This window comes from Dama dama, chromosome 1 (genome assembly GCF_033118175.1).
Source record: "Dama dama isolate Ldn47 chromosome 1, ASM3311817v1, whole genome shotgun sequence".
Lineage (NCBI taxonomy): Eukaryota > Metazoa > Chordata > Mammalia > Artiodactyla > Cervidae > Dama > Dama dama.
This window is the reverse complement of record NC_083681.1, coordinates 52,390,652-52,410,970: the sequence shown is the minus strand read 5'-3', so window position 1 is coordinate 52,410,970 and position 20,319 is coordinate 52,390,652. Positions and strand designations below refer to the sequence as shown.

Below are 20,319 nucleotides of genomic sequence, written 5' to 3'. Positions count from 1 at the left end.
TACATGTATGTACAATGTTCTGCAGCAGATCTCTTGAACTTGTTCACCTTGTATAACTAAAATCTTATGCCCATTATAATGACTCATTTTTAAAATCCACAGACTCTACCTAGTTTCTGTCCTAGTGGACAGAAATGTAATATAGCAGAAAGGTATTGAGGGGAAAAATGTATATATGTATATATTTTTCCCCCACATATGTACATATATGTAAGGATATTTTTAAATGGAATTATCTTCTAAATCGGATTATGTATCAGCATCTTCTTTCAGGGGTCCTATCTTCATTTTTAAAATTATTTCTGTTAATTTTAGATTCTTTAACTTATCCACTCTTCTTTCTTTAGTCATTGCTTCTTTCAACTCCTTCTTTATTTTCTCTTGCTAGAGAAGGCAGCAACCAGGCAACAGAACTTTATGTGTATTTGAACCACAGAAGGAAGCTGAGTATCATTGCTTTGTACAGAAGAAAACTTGTTTTCCTTACTGAGTTAACTTTTGTAATTGGGTAAAATACATTCCCCATGTGAAAACCATGTTTATGGGTTTCTAGCTTCTCTGGCATCAGGACAGGGGACAAACCACTATATACAAAGTCAGACAGAATTGTAACTTACATCTGCAGTCTTTTATAAATTAGCTGTTGGGATAAATAAGCACCTTTCTGAGTGAAGAGCATCCAAATAAAATAAACAAATGGAAGTTATCTTGACACCGATATATTTGGATAAGCTGTTGTTCAGTCTTGATTTGTAAGCTCCTATAAAAGTACTGTTTAATTTTTTTCTCTTTTTTTTTTTTTGCAGAGTAGACACTCCCCCCAATATCCATGAATTAGTTAACATTTAAAATAATATGTAATTGTAAATTAAGGTTCATGAGAGGATTTTCTCTTTTAATTTCTTCTGTAATGATTGCTGTTTGCATTCCCCTAAGGAGATGAGCAGAAGACTGCAGTAATGTCTCATCTGTCTTTTATGAAAGTTTGAATTAGGTCCACATCAGTAGCATTCAAGATGCTGAAATAGTTGATAATGTTTAGTTTCCCAGCCATCTCCTTTCTGTTCTTCCTGCTGTTGGCTTAATTCTTATAGCTGATCAACTTCTTTGCTGTAGTAGCTCAGCTTGAAATAAAATTAACTATAAAAAGAAGAGCAGCAGCAGGCTATTTTTCAAATTAGTTTTGATCTTTATGAGTTCAGTGGTGTAAATGATGCCCCAAAACTTGGATAATATAGTAGAAGGAGGGGACTGTTGTAAAGTCTGACTTTGTACTAATTGTAAAAACATTTATGTCTTGATTGTGAGATGTGAAAATGCTTGTTTCTATTTATAGCTATTAAAAATTATTTTCAGCTGTTTATAACAAACACAAGATAACATTGATAAGTGATATGAGAATTATTTCTCATGTAAAAGAAGTGTAAAGGTAGTGTGTTTCAGAGCTAGTGTGGCAACTCCATGGTCATCCAGGACCAAAACTCCTTCGATTTTCTGTCTAACCTGATCTAATCTATGATTTCCATATTGAATTTTGCCTCATGGTTACTGAGTGATTCCTGGATTCCAGCCTTGGTATCCACAGTTCAGGAAGGAAGAAGGATGAAAGGGGGGAAAGAATCTACCTCCCGACTGAGTTAACCCCATTTATTTAAAGTTCAAAGAAGGCTGGAAAATGTAGTTTTTCAAATGGGAAAGGATGGATTTAAATAAATGTTTGATTGTGTTAGTAAGGAAGAAGGAGTAGATGAATATTTGTGTGGATAGTTAACTGCCTCTGCCACACTGTCTGAGTAAATGAAGTTCTACTAGTCAGATTTCTTAAATGCAGCCATGCCACTCCTGTACATTCCTGGGGTTTGTCAATTAGATTCTTTTGCATAGTAATTCAAGTTTATAAGCCCAGTCTTCCATATGAAAGAGTGGGATATAATTCTCAAATTGAATGTCATAAGGTAGAATTAGTACTAGGTTGTATGTTAGTCACATAGTTTGGGATAAAGGAGGAAGCTGCTGCTTTTGTTGTTGTTTGTTTTAAAATATAAGTCTGTGTGAAATTGAAACCTACAAAATTACTCAAAAAAATAAAAGAAGACCTAATTAAATGGAGAGACATCCCAGGTAAATGAATCAGAAAACATAATGTTGTTAAGATGTCAATACTTGGCTTCCCTGGTAGTTCAGTGGTTAAGAATCCACCTGCCAATATAGGAGACACGGGTTTGATTTCTGGTCTGGGAATTGGATCCTTCGTGCTATGGAGCAACTAAGCCTGTGAGCCACAACTATTGAGCCTGTGCTCTAGAACCCAGGAACCACAACTGCTGAGCCCATGCGCCGCAACTACTGAAGCCCGAATGACCTAGTGCTTGAGCTCCTCAACAGAAGCTACCACAAAATGAGAAGCCCATGCAGCACAGGAGAGAGTAGCCCCCACTTTCTGCAGCTAGAGAAAAGACTGTGCAGCAGTGAAGACCCAGCACAACCAAAAAATAAATAAATATAAAAATAAAATGAATCTCTCTGGAAAAAAAGATGTCAATACCAACTACTCAAAGCAAACTGCAGATTCATTGCAATCCTTTTCAAAATTCCCATGCCATTTTTTGTAGATATGAAGAGATTAATCATAATTTGCAATAGCCAAGACATTACTGAAAAATTTGAAAAAGTTGGAGGACTCACACTTCCCAATTTGGGAATTTCCTACAAAGCTACAGTAGTTAAAACAATGTGGTAATGGTATGTAGACACAATGGAGTAGGATCAGTTGTGTCCGATTCTTTGCAGCCCCATGGACTGTGGCCCACCAGGCTCCTCTGTCCATGGGATTCTCCTGGCAAGAATACTGGAGTGGCTTGCGATTTCCTTCTCCAGGGGATGTTCCTGACCCAGGGATCAAACCTCTGTCTCTTATGTCTCCTGCATTGGTAGGCGGAGTCTTTACTACTAGCATTACCTGGAAAGCCCCGTGGAATAGGATCGAGAATCCATATTTATGTATGTGTGTATGTATGTATGTATATAAGCACACGCACAGTTGATTTTCAGCAGAGACACCAGGTGCAACCTACAGAATAAGGGGAAATATTTGAAAGTTACATATCTGATAAGGATTTAATATCCAGAATGTATAGGAACTTGTACAAACCAATAACAAAGTGACAAAAAATTTTTTTTGGCTGCCCTGGGTCTTCCTTGCTTTGCGCAGACTTTCTCTAGTTGTGGAGAAAGGGGGCTGCTCTTCTTTGAGGTGTTGTGCACAGGCTTCTCAACACAGTGGCTTCTCTTATGGAGTGCAGGCTCTGGGCACACAGGCTCAGTAGTTGTGGTGTGTGGGCTTAGCTGCTCTGCAACATGTGAAATCTTCTTGGACCCAGGATCTAACCCAGTTCAGTTCAGTTCCGTCGCTCACTTGTGTCTGACTCTTTGTGACCCCACGAACTGCAGCACTCCAGGCCTCCCTGTCCATCACCAACTCCCGGAGTTTATCCAAACTCATGTCCATTGATTTGGTAATGCCATCTAACCATCTCATCCTCTGTTGTCCCCTTTTCCTCCTGCCTTCAATCTTTTCCAACATCAGGATCTTTTCAAATGAGTCAGCTCTTCGCATCATTAGGTGGCCAAAATATTGGAGTTTCAGCTTCAACATCAGTCCTTCCAATGAACACCCTGGACTGATCTCCTTGAGGATGGACTGGTTGGATCTCCTTGCAGTCCAAGGGACGCTCAAGAGTCTTCTCCAACACCACAGTTCAAAAGCATCAATTCTTCTGCGCTCAGCTTTCTTTATAGCCCAACTCTCGCATCCATAACATGACTACTGGAAAAACCATAGCCTTGACTAGACAGACCTTTGTTGACAAAATAATGTCTGCTTTTTAATATGCTGTCTAGGTTGATCATAACTTTCCTTCCAAGGAGTAAGCGTCTTTTAATTTCATGGCTGCAATCACCATCTGCAGTGATTTTGGAGCCCCCTAAAATAAAGTCAACCACTGTTTCCACTATTTCCCCATCTATCTGCCATGAAGCGATGGGACTGAATGCCATGATCTTAGTTTTCTGAATGTTGAGCTTTAAGCCAACTTTTTCACTCTGCTCTTTCACTTTCATCAAGAGGCTCTTTAGTTCTTCTTCACTTTCTGCCATAAGGGTGGTATCATCTGCATATCTGAAGTTATTGATATTTCTCCTAACAATCTTGATTCCAGCTTGTGCTTCATCCAGCCCAGCGTTTCTCATGATGTACTCTGCATATAAGTTAAATAAGCAGGTTGACAATATGCAGCCTTGACGTACTCCTTTTCTGATTTGGAACCAGTCTGTTGTTCCATATATCACTAGTGGGAATTTAAAATAGTGCAGCTGGGAACTTCCTTGATGATCTAGTGGTTAAGACTCTGCACTTTCATTGCAGGAGGTACGGCTTCAAACCCTGGTCCAGGAACTAAGATCCTGCATGCCATGCAGCATGACCATAAAGAAAAATAAACTGATAATTAATTAATTAAAATAAAATAGTGCCACTGCTATAGAAACTTTCCTCACAAAGTTAAAAAGGATTACCATATAGCCCAGCAGTTTTACTGCTAATTATATACCAAAAAGAGTTGAAAATAGGAACTCTTAATAGCCAAAGTGTCCATCAGTGGATGAATGGATAAACAAATGGTATATCCATACACTGTAATTTGGTATTGCTTAATGGGTACAAAATTTCTGTTTGGGGTGGTGAAAAACTTTTGTAAATATTACAGTTATACAGTTGTGAATGTAATTAATGTCATTTATTATATACTTAAAATAGTTAAAATATCATATTTTATGGTGTGTATATTTTTGTTGTTGTTTAGTTGCTAAATAGTGTCCAACTCTTTGCAACCCCATGGACTGTGGGCCACCAGGTACCCCCATCTCTGGGATTTCCCAGGCAAGAATACTGGAGTGGGTTTTCCTTCTCTAGGGAACCTTGCTGACCCAGGAATCAAACCCTCATCTCCTGCATTGGTAGGCAGATTCTTTACTGCTGAGCTACCAGGGAAGCCTGTATTTGTTTTACCACAATTTAAAAACAGCTTGTCTCTTAAGAATTACATCACTGTCAGTGTAAGTTCATCATTCATAACAAATGTACTACCACTCTGCTGGGGGATGTTGATAATAGGGATGCCCTGCGTATGTGAGGGCAGGGGCAAAAGGGAATCTCTGAACCTTTGTCTCAGTTTTGCTGTGAACCAAAAACTACTCTTTAACCCTCTTAACCATTTTTTGAAAGACTTCTTAAAAGAGCAGTTGTGTATTATACCACAAGTATATGTATAAAGTGTATATAAAATGTATAACATATGAATATATATGATACATGAAATTATAAAATATGTATATAAAGATAGATTTTTTAAAGTGTATTTATATAAACTGAATATAGAATTATGTATTAGAAAGAGCTAGAATTTTAGTCCCAACTCCACAGAAGTTGTGTGTCCTTAGACAAGTTACATAACTTTTCCAAACCCTAATATTGTTTTGTATAAAATGAGAAAAATAATGATGCTGGTAGCTACTTTGTAGAGATGTATTAGGATTAGAGATGATCATGTAAAGGGCCTAAAAGAATTTCTAATGTACAGCAAGTGCTCAATAGGTAAAAGCCATTATCAATGAAAATTTTATTCATTTATTATTTGGCTATGGGAGTTTATATATTTATTCATTATTTTTTCTACAATCATAATGCCCACCTGAACTCTAAACTGCTCATTGTCATTAAATTACTACTATTTTTAACTTCTTTGCTTTGTTTTGTTTTATAGGCAACAATTGGTATTGACTTTTTATCAAAAACAATGTACTTGGAGGATCGAACAGTGAGTAATGTTTTCAGTGTGCACTTTTCTGCAACACTCCAGGACAGAATATTATGCTTAAAGCTATCATCAGTGATTGTTGCCATAAGAAGTACTTAGCAAAGTTGCCAAAGTTAGTGTACAGGCCTTGAGAAAAACTATTATAGAATGAATAGTACTTAGCACTTTGAATTTTTTATCCTCAAGTAGACTCCAAAGGGGAGAGAAAGCCATTATTTGTAATACTCTGATAGCCCTAGGCTTGATAAACAAAATTTATTGTCTTGACTTGGAATATTACAACAAATAGCATTGAGATGAGAATATTTTCATGAAGAAATTAGAGCTGCTGAAGACCTTTTGTGTACCACTCTGAACCATTCAAACATTTCATTTGAATATCACACAATTTGGGAACTTCCAGGCTTTGTGGGAATATGGTATATACCAAAGTGACTGTGAATAGACAAAAGTAATGTGTATCTCCTTGTTAGATTTTTGTCTTCCATCTTTTGGAATGCTCCCTTTAAGTGCGATATAAATTCTGTATTCTAGCCTGCTGTCCCTTGAAGAGATTCTTGTCACCTAAACAGTAACTCTCTTAAATGCATTATTTGGGGACCTGTACCCAAAAAGCATTATCTCTAATGCCATTTCTTTACGTTTGTGAGTCTTTTTCTTTTGGATGTTCTCCTTTATGTTTTAATATATAACATTTCATTTCTTAAAATTTGAAAACAGAAACTGCTTTATGGTGGTAAAAGAACTTAATGCTTGTTTTCAGGCTTTTCTTCCTGGAATGTAGATGTGAAGAAGAAAGTAAAGACATGTTTAAGTAGAGTTGCAAAAAGATATTTCTCTTTTTTGCTAGATTATATATAATGTTCTAGAAATAAATGTGTGGGAGAACAAACACAGTAGTCAGAGATCCAATTTCAAAGTGTTCTGTATCCCATAGAGAAAAGAGACATTTTATTTTCATTTCAGAGGGGCTGATCATTGACATTTACCTTTGTTTTTCTCTTTTATTTTCACTATTTGAACATGAGCAGTCTGCTTGTGCTGTCCGGAAGGTATAGGATTCAAAGAGAGGTTGTAGAGAGGGGGGATAAAAAGGAAGCTGTACTTCTCATCCTGTGAAATCTTTCCTAGTGCTTTTTTTTTTTTAATTTTTGAGTTATGTACCTTCAGAGCAAGCAAATTTTAAATATTACTCCCTTTTGAAAAAGGAAAGGAATTTTATGTTGTTTTCATTCCTCACATCCCTGCAACCTTTTGCATGAGTTTCCTTTTTACCTCCTTGCCACCCTCCTCCCTTTAAAAACATTATTTCTTTTTTCTTTTTAGTATGAGTTTGTTTTTTTTTGTTTTTGTTTTTTTTTTATTTATTTTTTCCCATCCCACAGATCAGGCTGCAGCTGTGGGATACTGCGGGTCAGGAACGTTTCCGTAGCCTCATTCCCAGTTACATCCGTGATTCTGCTGCAGCCGTAGTAGTTTACGATATCACAAGTAGGTATTTTGCAACGGGTTGACCTTTCTTATTTTTCTTGCTTGTTTGACTGATTTTATTGTTAGGTACGATTGCAATTATGGGACACAGCAGGTCAAGAGCGGTTCAGGAGCTTGATTCCTAGCTACATTCGTGACTCCACTGTGGCAGTTGTTGTTTATGATATCACAAGTGAGTGGGGGGGGAATTACGCATTTCTAATCTTCTTTCAACCTTTAGCTTAGTTGCATGCATGTTCTTGTTTTGTGCTTGTTTTCTATACTGGCATGTAAAATTGAGTTTTATTATACCAAACCTATCACACACCAGCTAGGTCAGAGTATTTGCTTCACTGTTTGTACCAATATATCTTACTTCTACTGTGCCAGGGTTTTTTGCCCCAGAAATTTTCGTATGGGTCTAATTATGAACCCTCTCCAAGACTTTCTTAGTATCCTGTTATCCCTAAGCTACACCATAATTATGGTTGGAAGAGTGTCTCCTTTTTTATTTAATTTGATTTCAGATTTCTCTAGAACAAAATAATCTGCATTTATGTCTCTTGCAAAGTTTTCAAATCCTTCAAGGCTTCTTCTACTGAGGCTGTTAAAAGGTTCTGATAACCAGCTTTTCTCTGCTTTCACCTTCCAGCCATCCTCTCTATAGAGGAAGAGCAGAGAAAACTTAATTTCTATTAATCATTTTCATTTGAGTGAAATCTGGATTCTCTGACTAGTTTATTTGTTTTGTTGCTAACAAGTTGACACTTTTCATTTCTCTCCAAGAAAAACATTTAAATGGGAGACTAAAACAAGTGATGGTCTTCCTTTTTCTTTTCCCTCAAGACTGAATAATAATGCCTTTGGCATTTTAAGTGACTGTAAATTTTGAATAGAGCATTGATGACTGACAGGGAAATGCTCTCTGATTAAAATTGTCTTTGTAAATTGGTTTATGATATATTAGGCAATATTTGGTTATCATTCCATATAGTGGTCCATAATTTATAGGAAAACCAGGATAGTACCACATCTTGGACTTCTTTAAAAACATAAACTATAATGTTAGCATATATTTTGACAAATTTGCTCAAACAGAAATCATATCTACTTAAAAATAATTACAATGACAGAATTATAAGTTAGAGGTTTACATTTGGAAACTTTTTATTTTGGTTAGGTGCCAAATGCAGTCCTTCTTTTCTTGAAGCTTTCCTTTGGGTTGCTACCTGTTTTAAAATGTATGTTCATTATTGTGCTGTCACAAGTTTTGCAGCTTTAAAATGTTTGTGCTTACTTTAACCAAATCAAGTAAAATCAGGTGTATTCTTTGAAATTTGTGCACATGTAGTTAAAATATTAGCAAATTGTTTTCTTTAGCTGCTGTAAGAATTATTGAAGTACTCTACTTAGACTCCAGGGCTGGAAAAGATGGGTTTCGTTATAAGTGATTCTGGTACATTAAACTAATAAACTCCAAGTTAAAGTGATCACAAACTGAATAAGCAATGCAAACAGAGTGGTGTTGAAAGCTATTGAAAGGCTTTACAAATTTTGTGGATGTGTTGGGACTTACTGGCTGACGTACTTTTGGAGATGCTTTCTTTGTCACGTTTGGTATGTGTAAGTAATCAAAAGAGCATTGTGGCAACATGACACCATATTATCTGTCATAGCTATCCTTTCATCGTTTAAATATTTTTTTTCAGTTATAGTATAGTATATTATACTCACCTGGTCATGTCCCAAAATTTTAAACTATTATAAAAGGTACCTTGTGGATTTTATTCTTGTGATTTGTTTAGATCACTGATATTTGTACTCAGATAAAATGGAGTTATGTTGCAGGCACATTAAGGGTGGATTCTAATGTGCCAACTCCCTTCCAACTTCCAGTGCTTTTTTTTTTCCCCCCTTTTTTGGTCCTTCACTTGGGAAGTTACTTGCAATATCACTAATCTCTGTCCACCTTCCTGTATGCCAGATGTTAACTCCTTCCAGCAAACTACAAAATGGATTGATGATGTCAGAACAGAAAGAGGAAGTGATGTTATCATCATGCTAGTAGGAAATAAAACAGATCTTGCTGACAAGAGGTATGGAATGATTTCATATGTATATGGAATGTTTGATTTCTTTGTTAAGCAGCCTATTATTTTTGTTAGTGAATCCTATTATTTTTGTTAGTTTTAAAAGGAGACTTGTTTACTCCTTAATCTTATGCCCCCATCCTTTTTCTTTAATGTAAGAACCTGAAATAGGTAAACTCAGTCCTGGAAACTCCCTGGTAGTCCAGTGGTTAGGATTCTGCGCTTTCACTGCCAAGGGGCATGGGTTCAATCTCTCATTGGGAAACTTAAGATTCCACAAACCCCGCAATGTGGAAAAAAACAAAACAAAACACATTAAACTCAGTCCTTAAAGGAAAATAAAATTTTTTTTGTTTGTGTCAGCCCATATATAACTAACTCATGGAAGATTGTTTATACATGAAGCTGATAGCTATTTTGCATTTTTTAGGCCTCATATTAATAAATAAAAGCAGTATTCTGTTAGAGAACAAAATATTTTTAAAAACAAATCCTGTCTTTAAAAAAGTATTCATAATAATTAAATTCACACTCTTTTGCTAGCCTTATAAATATTCATTATAATTCAGTAGTGTAGTTTTTTCTTTTCTTTTTTTAATTGTATGGTTGAGCCAGACTGTGAGGTTGAACTGAATAGCTTGATTGTGATACCTTAGTCAAATGAGCAAAGACATATTCAAGTCACAGGATGCAAAATGTATTAACATTCACTGTAGAGCCCATGGCTTGAATATCTGCTTTTAGCATTCCTCAGTGATCTACTAGATATTGTTTTTAGTAATCTTGACAATTTAATATTTGAAGTTTTTACTATTTATTATTTGTTTATTCATTAGTTGAATATTGAAATTCTAGTAATCAACTTTTGCTGTTAATTTAAATGTTATAAAGAAATACAGTATGTTCAAAGACTTATGAAATGTAAAGCCTATTTCTGCTCACAGTACCTCATTTGGAATTGGCAAGAAAGTCTTTCTTTATTTAAAAGTAAATTCAGCATATGACTTCATCTTTTTTTTTTTTTTTTTACCATCTTTTCTTTATGAAAATCATTTTTCGGACATCAGTGCTGTTATATAGATTTTCTTTGTTTATCTTCACTGTGAGAATTTGAAGATCTTATATGTATATATTCTTATAGTGGAGAGTCCCAGGATACCTTCACTATTAAAAGAAAGATTATATATATATTCATTTCTCTTTATAGCTGGAGTTATCTAAAAGGATGCATGCAAGCATCTGTTCTTTTACTGCATAATAGTTGGGTATACAGATACAGAAAGTTATCTAAATTATGTTTATAGTAATTTTTCTTTAAGATAATATTTGTCCATTGCTTTAGAACTTCTTTCTCAGTAATTTTTGCCAGACTATTGCCTATTAGCTTTCACATTTAAAAGAATTAGAGTCTTAAAAAAAATTTAATTAAAAAACTAAAAGAATTGGAGTCTTGTTCATTTCATTAAAATAATTTTGTTTTTTCATCTATTTTTATTACTTCATCTATTTTATTAATGTAACAGTTGCCTTGTTTTTTCAATTGAGGTATAGTTGATTTGTAGTGTTTCAAGTATATAGCAAAATGATTCAGTTATATTAATACATATATATGTATTTATCCTTTTTGAGATTCTTTTCCATTATAGGTTATTATAAGATACTGAATGTAGTTCCCTGGGCCATACAGTAGGCCCTTGGTGTTTATCTCTTTTACATACAGTATTTATCTATTAATCTGAAATTCCCAATAAAATAATTTTTAAATGAGGAAAAAAATTAAAAAAAATTTTTTACAGCATTAAAAGAAAATCTTTGGTAGTAGGTGGCCTTTCATAAGCATAACATGGAATCCTAATGCCTTAAAGGGAAAGATTGATAAGTTTGAATACATAAATATAAAAATTATATTCACCTATTAGGTTGGCCATTATTCAAAAGATGGATAGTGCACTGTATCATCAAGTGTCTGAATAGATAAGAGCTCTTATACACTGAAAATGTAACTAATACAGTTTTTAGCAGAAACAGTTTAACATCAGTATTTAAAATACTTTTTGACTGAAATCCACCTCTAGTAACTTATTCCATAGATACACCCACAGAAATGTGAACATTTCAGGAGTTGAAAGATGAACATACAGGAGTTATTATTGCACCGTTACTTGTAATAGTAAAGAATTAAAATCAGTCTGAATGACTGCTAGTAGTAGTAGTATTTTATTAATATAAATGAAATTCTTCTAGTCAGTAAAAAAAAAAAAGGAGTTTATTGCTGGCTTACACATGAAGCTTAAGAAAAACCCTTGATCAATGCGTATACCTGAATCCTTTGTCTTTAAAACAAATAAATAAATAAGATGGTTCTTTGGCCTAGAACAAATCTGTGTAAGAATATATGAAACTTAACTAGTGTTTTTTGGGAAGAGAGTGGGATTATATAGGAGTTTATTGTAATGGTCTTTTAAAAATTACTGTTGTAATCAGAAAAAAAAAGTTTTAATAACAGCAATTTAAAGTTAAATGGCCTTTTCCACTTTCTTTGACAATTAGTTTTTTCATGAAAACCTGGAGGAAAGACTGGAATATATCTGTTAGTGTCTTAGCACCTAGATGTTCAGTATTTTTTTTGTCCTCTGTAGCCCAGTGCTTCACAGATGTTTCAAACCTGAGAATCACTTGGTAAACATGGCATATTAGACCCTCTTTTAAGATTCTGGCTATAGAGGATTGTGGTCAACTTTAAAATTTTTGATGTTTTTGAGCCTCCTTCCAGATTCAGTTAATCCAGAGTAGGTCCCTTGAATGTATGTTTTAATTAATCTTTCTAGGTATTTGCATGCAAAGTCGTTTCAGTCATGTCTGACTATGTGGGACCCAATGGACTGTAACCTGCTAGGCTCCTCTGTCCATCGGGATTCTCCAGGCAAGAATACTGGAGTGGGTTGCCATGGCCTCCTCCAGGGGATCTTCCTGACTCAGGGATCAAACCTGTGTCTCTTGTGTCTCCTGCATTAGCAGGCAGGTTCTTTACCACTAGCACAACCTAGGAAATCCCAGTCTTTCTAGGTGCTTCTGACAAATCCAGACCACAGTTGTGAACCTTGGTATAGCTAACTTTCAACCATTTTATTGAGGTGACTTATAGTTCTACAACTAGTTAGAATTTCTACCTGGAGGAAACCTTCACATGGAGGGTTTATGGACTGATAATCATTGATTCAGGAGATGTTTATTGAGTATCATGTATGTTTCAGAGCAGGCTACTCTTATGATAGTGAACTAAAATCTTCAAGGATATTTTATTCTAGTGAATAAACCAGGCAATAAGTAAATAAAAAAATAGCATGTTTGATAGTGATACATGCTAAGGGTGAAAATAAAGCAGGGAAAAGGACTATGAAATGTTAAGGACAAGTTTGTGATTCTAGATGGGATAGCAGTGGAGAAAACCTCCCTGAGAAGATGACTGGTGACTTTTGAGTAAAGAAGCTAAGGAAGTGAGGGAGTAACTATGCAAGTATGTTGAGGAAGAAAAGGTCCTAGGCAGATGACTCAGAAAATACAAAAGTACTGAGTTGGGAATACACTTAGTTGAGAGACAGCAAGGAAGCCTATATAACTGATAAAGAGAATGATGGAAAGAGCAGTATGGAAATGAAATGAAATTAAAATGAAATGAAAGATAATGAAGGCCAGATCATGTAGCACAAAGTAAAACTTTCTGGATGAGATTGGAGGGTTTAAGCAGAGGAGTGGCTTCTCATAGGTCACTGTTTGCTCTGTTGAAAATGCATAAGGGGAGAAGAGAGGAGGATAAACTAGACTTTATTCCAAGCAAGAAATAATGATGGCTTTGACCAGGATAGTGGTAACTTGTGTGGTGATCAGTGGTCAAATTTAGATATTTTGAAGATGGAACTGACAGGATATACTGATGCGATGGATAGAATACATACTGATGGATGGAATATATGATGTTGGGGAAGGAGTCGTCAAGAATGACCCCTAGATTTTTGGCCTGAGAAGCCATCATTAACTGAGCCAGGAGAGACTGCATAAAGAAACAGTTTGGGAGGGAATAACATGACTTCAGCTTTTGGTCATTTTAAGTGTAGAATGGCTATCAGCTATCCTAATAATCAGAGGTCAGGTAGGCAGTTAGTTGGCTATGAGCATGCAGTTCAGAGCAGCAGTCCAAGCTAGATATATAAGTTGAGAGTCATCAGCATATAGATGATATTTAAAGCCATGAGACTGCATAAGATCTCCAAGGCAGTAATTGTAGATAGAGAAAAGGTCCAATGAGTAAGTTTTAGGGCATCTGAAATCATTGTTTTTCAGAAATCCATACTGCTGACGTGTTTAAAGTTCTGCTGCTGATTGTCAGCTTACTTTCAAATGGTTAAAAAAACATATTTTTAAAAATTTATTCATGGATACATAGAGAATGAGTGGATATAACAAGCAGATAGAATAAAGCATTAACAGTTGAAGTATTATGTATAAAGAATGATTTTGCTTTTAGAAGATGGAGAAATTGTAGAATAATATCTTCTTGTGGACAAGAAGAGAGCAGAATCTAGTACACTGGTATAAGTTTGAGGAATAAAGACAGTTCTTCCACAGTTGTGGGTCTAGAGGTAGAATATGAGGCACACACAAGTAGATTGTAGTGAAAGGTTGTTGCTAAGACACCGGGATTCTTGGCCTCCGGAGGAGACGAATTCAATCCAGGGCCAGAGACGAGGCTGGATTGCTCAGAGCTTTTGTGTAATAAAGTTTTATTAAAAGTATAAAAGAGACAGAGAAAGCTTCTGACATAGGCATCAGAAGGGGGCAAAAGAGTATCCCCCTCCTAGTCTTCAGCTGTTAAGTTATATAGTCACTCACAGTCTGTTAATGAAAAGAAAGGAATGTCTTAGAATTTAGAATGGCACCAGATAATTCATCCCTGGCCATAAAATGATTGACTTGAATCTTGTAGAAGGGCAGATTACCAACAAATAGTTTCGTTTACATAGATTAGGGGAACAATACCGAGTAAGTAGGTTGGGCCATTTGGCGGAATTGACAGAGTCTGGGGTAAATTAACATAGCTTTATGATAAACATTTCTATAAAAAATGTATTGATTAACTCAAGGTTTGAGAATAGTTAGCTTCAGGTGAAACCCAGTGTCATGGCAACACAGCATTTTAAGAGAAACCTCCTTTTAAATTTGTATAGAGAAGGAAAAACATATCGCTGGCTTGTTTCCTCCTGCCGCTTAAGAGAGAGAAAAATGTCTGGCACTTGCAGCCTATTTCCTCCGTTTGGAGACCCCTGGCCTTCCTGCCTGTTACCCTCTCAGTAGGATAGTTGTGGTGCGAGAGTGTAGAAATTCTCTTACATTGCTTTGGTTTTCTGTTTTGTAAGAAGCAAGATTTATCAGCTGATAGTTTAGATCCAGTTAATTAGAATAGTTGCTTATTCATTAAACATCTATATGATTGCTGGGCACTAGGAATACCAGGATAAATGAGAGAACACTGCTCTTGAAGAGCTGACGTCTTGAGAAACTTCCCTGTAAAAGAAGCATTAATACTGTGTATCAAGAAACTTTAACATACATGTCTTTGACTCACTTGTTCCAGTTACAGAAATCCACAAAATCCAACCTAAAGAAATGATCCAAAGTGCTCAAAGCACAAAGATGTCCATAGCAACATTTTTCACAGTAGTGTAAAATTTGAAAGCAACATACATTTTTAATACTTTGAGACTGGTTAAAATAGATGAATGTCTAGCCATTAAAAATTGTTTTACATTAAAAATTTTTAATCACAAAACTAAATATTTATAATCTGATATTAAGAGAAAAATATTGGGTTGACCAAAAAGTTTGTTTGGGTTTTTCTGTAAACTGTTACAGGAGACCCAAACGAACTTTTTTGGCCAACCCATTAAGTTATTAAAGTTTTTAAAATTTAAAAAATACAAGTGAGCTCAGCCAGTAAAAGCAAATCATAAAAAAAAAAAAAAAGACTTTAAAAAATGTTTAGTTGGGCGAAAGTATGGAAGTACACAGATTTTAAGTGTAGTTGATTTATAATGTTGTGTTAATTTCTGCTGTATAGCAAAGTGATTCAGTTATGTATGCATTCTTTTTTTTTTTGCATTCTTTTTTTATACTTTTCCATTATAGTTTATCATAAAATATTAAATATAATTTCCTGTGCTATATCTCTGGTTCTTGTTGTTTATCCACTCTGTATAGTTTGAATTTGTTAACCCCAAACTCCCGCTCCATCCCTCCCTTCCTCAGCAGCCACAGGTTTGTTCTTTATGTTTGTGAGTCTGTTTCATTTATATCATATTTTAGATCCCACATATAAGTGATAGTATATGGTATTTGTCTTTCTGACTTAAGAGGTGCACAAATTTTAAGTATATGCAGTTTGATAAATTTTCAAACTAGTCTTACCTGTATAACCAGCACCATATTAGGAGAAGTTCAGAACCTTGTTTATAATCTTCATATCATCATCTTTCAAAAAGGTGGATTTTTTTTTTATTTTTCTACAGGCAAGTGTCAATTGAGGAAGGAGAGAGGAAAGCCAAAGAGCTGAATGTTATGTTTATTGAAACTAGTGCAAAAGCAGGATACAATGTAAAGCAGGTAAGTTATTTGAGAATGAGTGGGTTGGAGTTATCAAATTGAAAAAATATATTTTAAAGTAATTGTATGAGTTTTCTATTCTCTAGTGTAAGATTTTCTTCCAGTTCACAGTAGCAGGCCTCATGAGTTAGCAGTATACTACAGTGAACAGTGAAAAATCTAAATGTGGCATAGCTTGGGAAAAAGAGAGAAGAGACTTGTCAAACTTTACAGATTGTTCCTAGAACGAGTATTTCATTATGATTACAAAATGATTGCTGGGTTGTAAACTCCCCATACTCTCACTGCATCCCTACTGCCTTGTTTCAAGGTGAATTTTCTTCATTTTAGTATTTGATGATAAGATGGTAAAACAAGTATTTGCTTTCAGGCTTGGTATTTTGCTTGTTAAAAATACATTCTTATTATTTTATCCTTAATAACTGCTGGTATGAACAGGTTCATAACAGTGTTTATACCTGTTTTGGGGAACAGGAAAATATGGGGAGACCTCACTTTATCAAGCTGTTACCTTAAAGATGGGGTAACCAAAAACTTACCTGCTTAATTCTTTAGGTCTACATATCATATAGAGTACTGGTCCCAGATTTATAGGCTTTACCTCCCAATAAATTATTTTTTAATTGTATGTTATCAGTAAAGGGGTAAAATTAAATCCTTGAAACTGTGTAAGTAGAGCTTTATGAAAAATTCTCTATATTATTTTCATTTTTGGCTCTCCCAAGTTCTCTTTACCTTGAAACATATGTAAGTAACACTGAATTGGCACTAATTCCCTCCTCATAGTATACTGTTTCATGGCTCCATATCTGTATTCATGCTGTATTCTCTTTGCTTAGAATACTCATTTTCTTCTTTCCTGACTGATACCTACCCATACTTTTAAGTTTCAGTTTAGAGGTCAGCTGTTTAGAGGTGTTTTCTCTTACATTCTCCACCGTGCTGTTTTGTGCTTAGTTTCTTGATCGTGTCTGACTCTATGTGACCTGATGGACTGTAGCTTACCAGGCTCCTCTGTCCATGGGGATTCTCCAGGCAAGAATACTGGAGTGAGTGCCATCTCCTCCTCCAGGGGATCTTCCCAACCCAGGGATTGAACCCAAGTCTCCCCCATTTCAGGTGGATTCTTTACCATCTGAGCCACCAGGGAAGCCCATTCTCCACCACACCTCCAGGTATTATCACTTAGTGATAAATGACTCTCTTGTGTGCTTTCACGGATCCTTGACCCCTGTGAAACCCCTGTTATAGAATTTACCACATTGTATTGAAATTGCTTTCCCATCAAAATTATATATTCTCAGAGCCTGCCAGTATATAAGGAATTTATTAAACAGTTTGAGTAATAAAAGTTGCCGTAATATTATATGTCACTGTATTAAGACAAAGAAGTGGGTAGCTTCATCTACCTTTCTCTGTTACAGATGTTTCGATAAGGATGTGAAACAGTTGCTTATATGCTTATATGGACTTCTCCAAGACATCTTTGGATCTGGGTTAATGTGTAAAGAAGGGGTTGCTGTGTTCCCCTAGTCCCAACCTTAAGTACTCTTGTAGGTTTAGAAACAGCTTTCTTGAGGTATAATTTGTGTACCACAAAATTCACTTGTTTTTTTAAGTGTACGATTCAGTTATTTTCAGTAAATTTACATCATTGTGCAACCATCACCATAATTCAGCTTTAGAACATTTTCATCACTTGTCATGCAGTTTTTTCTAGAAGCCTGACTCGTACAGATATTGTTAGCCATTGATAATGAAGAGAGACTTTTTACAAAACAATCTTGTCCTGAATTTGAAGCCCATTTGCTACTTTATTATTTCTCCTTATTTAGATGATATGTCTGAACCTGTGGTTTTGCTAAAGTCCCTATTCTGTTAGGACCTGATTTTGTTATTTTTTAAAATATAAATGTGACTAAAATTGCTGTTTTCAAACTCTGGAACAGAACTGCCTTTTAATTTTTTTGTCGCTTCTTTTTTTTTTTTTTGTAGCTTCTTAACTCATAAAAACCATTACTTTTTATTTTATAGAGAGTACCATGGTGTGTTAGAATTTTAATTCAATATTTAAAGACCTATGCTTTGTCAGCTTATATCATTAATTTGAGGAAGAAAGAAATCCTGGGATTCTCACATGCCCATGAAATAATGAAAAAAATTTTAAAAAACAAACAATTAAAAGCTTATGTTAATAAGCACGTTTAAATAATAAGTTTAAAATCTTCCCCCCTAACTGTAGATAGTTCATCATATAGAATGCATTTCTGCCATGTGTGAAAATTACTGACTGATTTTAACTTTTAGATAAGAAATAAATCATAATCCATTTTTTTATGGATTGTCTGTTCCTTGAGTTAGCTTTTATAAAGGAACTTAAAACTAATCAGCTAGAGCATCACTTTTAAAAACTTAATTTTTTAAATGACCACTGTTTTTTAAATAGAAGTGTTTATCTTTTTAGTTGCACTACATCACCCCAATGCTTTTTTAAAAAAAATAGTCTTTGATACCACTTGGTATATTAGTTGTATAGAAAAATTCAAATTTTCCTAAGTAAAATCTTTATCAAATCTGCCCAGTAACCGTTGCCCAGTTCTTGACTGGACAATGCACCTTGTGTGGTTGGAGTTCAGTGCTTCTTTTCCTAGGATTAGAGATTAGTGGGTCTCAGTTTTAATGTGCATCAATTACCTGAAAGTTTATATAAACTACTAGTTCCTGAGGCATGACTTATGGATAGTGATTCAGTAAGTCTAGATTACTTTTTGATAAGAATAATAATTTTTAATAAGAATACCAAGGGATTTCTCATGCAAACCATACTTTGTAAAAAGACATAGAAAGCCATAGAGATGGTTTGTCAATAATATCAAATATATTCAGTATGATAATTATTTGAACAAGTATTAATTCCCTAATCCCTGTTAGATACAGAAGACAGGCCTCCTACACTCAAACCCGTCAATCTTTTGTAGAAGCCAAATTCAAAACATGAGGAATTAAATGTCATGTATCCCAAGTGTTAAAATGTGTCTTTATAAAGTAAGAGGACAAATGTAGTGAAACCCAGAAGCTCTCTTGATTTGGTTGTATCTACACTTTAGGACCATCATTTTAGATACCAAGTCTTGTTGATTCTCCTTTTCCTGTTGGTGTATTAAGGTACTTGTCTATTTATTGCCTTGCTTGCTCCCATAACTTATTAACTGATAGCTGCTGCAACGTTGCCCAACTTTAGTTTACTTACTCTCCATTCTGCTGCCAGAGTGATTGTTTTAAAATACAGATCTGCTCAGGTTACATCTGTGAATTTTATCCTGGATTTTAAGCAAACTCCTTAGTATGCTATGCTCTCCTGTTCAGAATATGTGATCTGGCCCCTCCATATATCACAATTCTAATCTTTGGCCACCACATACCCATACAATACTTCTTAAAGTGCCTGAAGTTTACCGTGTTCTCACATTTTCATTGTATGTGATTGTCCTTTCTAACACACTCCTTCGTCCCTATTTGCTATATGTAATTAAAAGCCCAGTTTAAACATAATCAAATGTAGATCAAGTGCCTTTCCTATATGTTGTAGTAGCACTTTTAATATTGAAGTTTTTTGTCAGTTCTGCCTCCCATTAGACTGAACTCAGTAAATGTTCATTGAATGAAAGAATAATATACTGAGCTTGATTAATAGTTGAATGACTGTGCTTGACTGTGTCTTAAGAATTTGCTAAGCTAGAGTAAACAAGCTTAGAAAATCTAGGTTACATGGGGAATTTTCCTTCATTCAGTACCTTGACTGCAACTTAGACAAAGATATATTGATTTTGTTTTAATTTAGCTAAACTTACATTGAACTTTTTTCCATTAGTTTATTAAGTATTTATGTATAGTGATATGTACACATCTTGAGTTTATTATTAGATGACTTTTGAGAAATGTAATGACCACATTAATGAAGATATAGAAATAGGTTGTTTGATTTCCAAATATTTGAGGCATTTCTAGATATTTTATTGTTTTGGCTTCTAATTTAATTCTGCTGTGATCAGAGAATATCCTCTGTAACTTTTTAGTTATTTGTAATTCATCAAGACTTGTTCTTTGGCCTGGCATGTGGCCTATGTTGAGGAATGTTCCATGTGCCCTGGAAAAGAAAAACTTTTCTGCAGTTGTCAGGTACAGTGTCAGTGACCTAATATCAATTAGGTCAAAACAATTGATAGCAT

At 34.9% G+C, this 20,319-nt stretch overlaps 1 protein-coding gene across 2 annotated transcripts in view; it reads left to right on the top strand.

Annotated features, from left to right (window-relative positions):
- RAB6A (RAB6A, member RAS oncogene family) overlaps positions 1-20,319 on the top strand; it is an 87,496-nt gene that overhangs the window by 50,865 nt on the left and 16,312 nt on the right. The window contains exons 3-6 of one of the 2 annotated variants that reach the window (XM_061149907.1): positions 5,820-5,873; positions 7,431-7,536; positions 9,328-9,439; positions 15,997-16,090. In XM_061149907.1, the coding sequence (XP_061005890.1) occupies positions 5,820-5,873; positions 7,431-7,536; positions 9,328-9,439; positions 15,997-16,090 (366 nt within the window). Of the gene's footprint in view, positions 1-5,819; positions 5,874-7,258; positions 7,365-7,430; positions 7,537-9,327; positions 9,440-15,996; positions 16,091-20,319 lie in introns of both variants that reach the window. The other variant, XM_061149915.1, reaches the window with a different exon arrangement.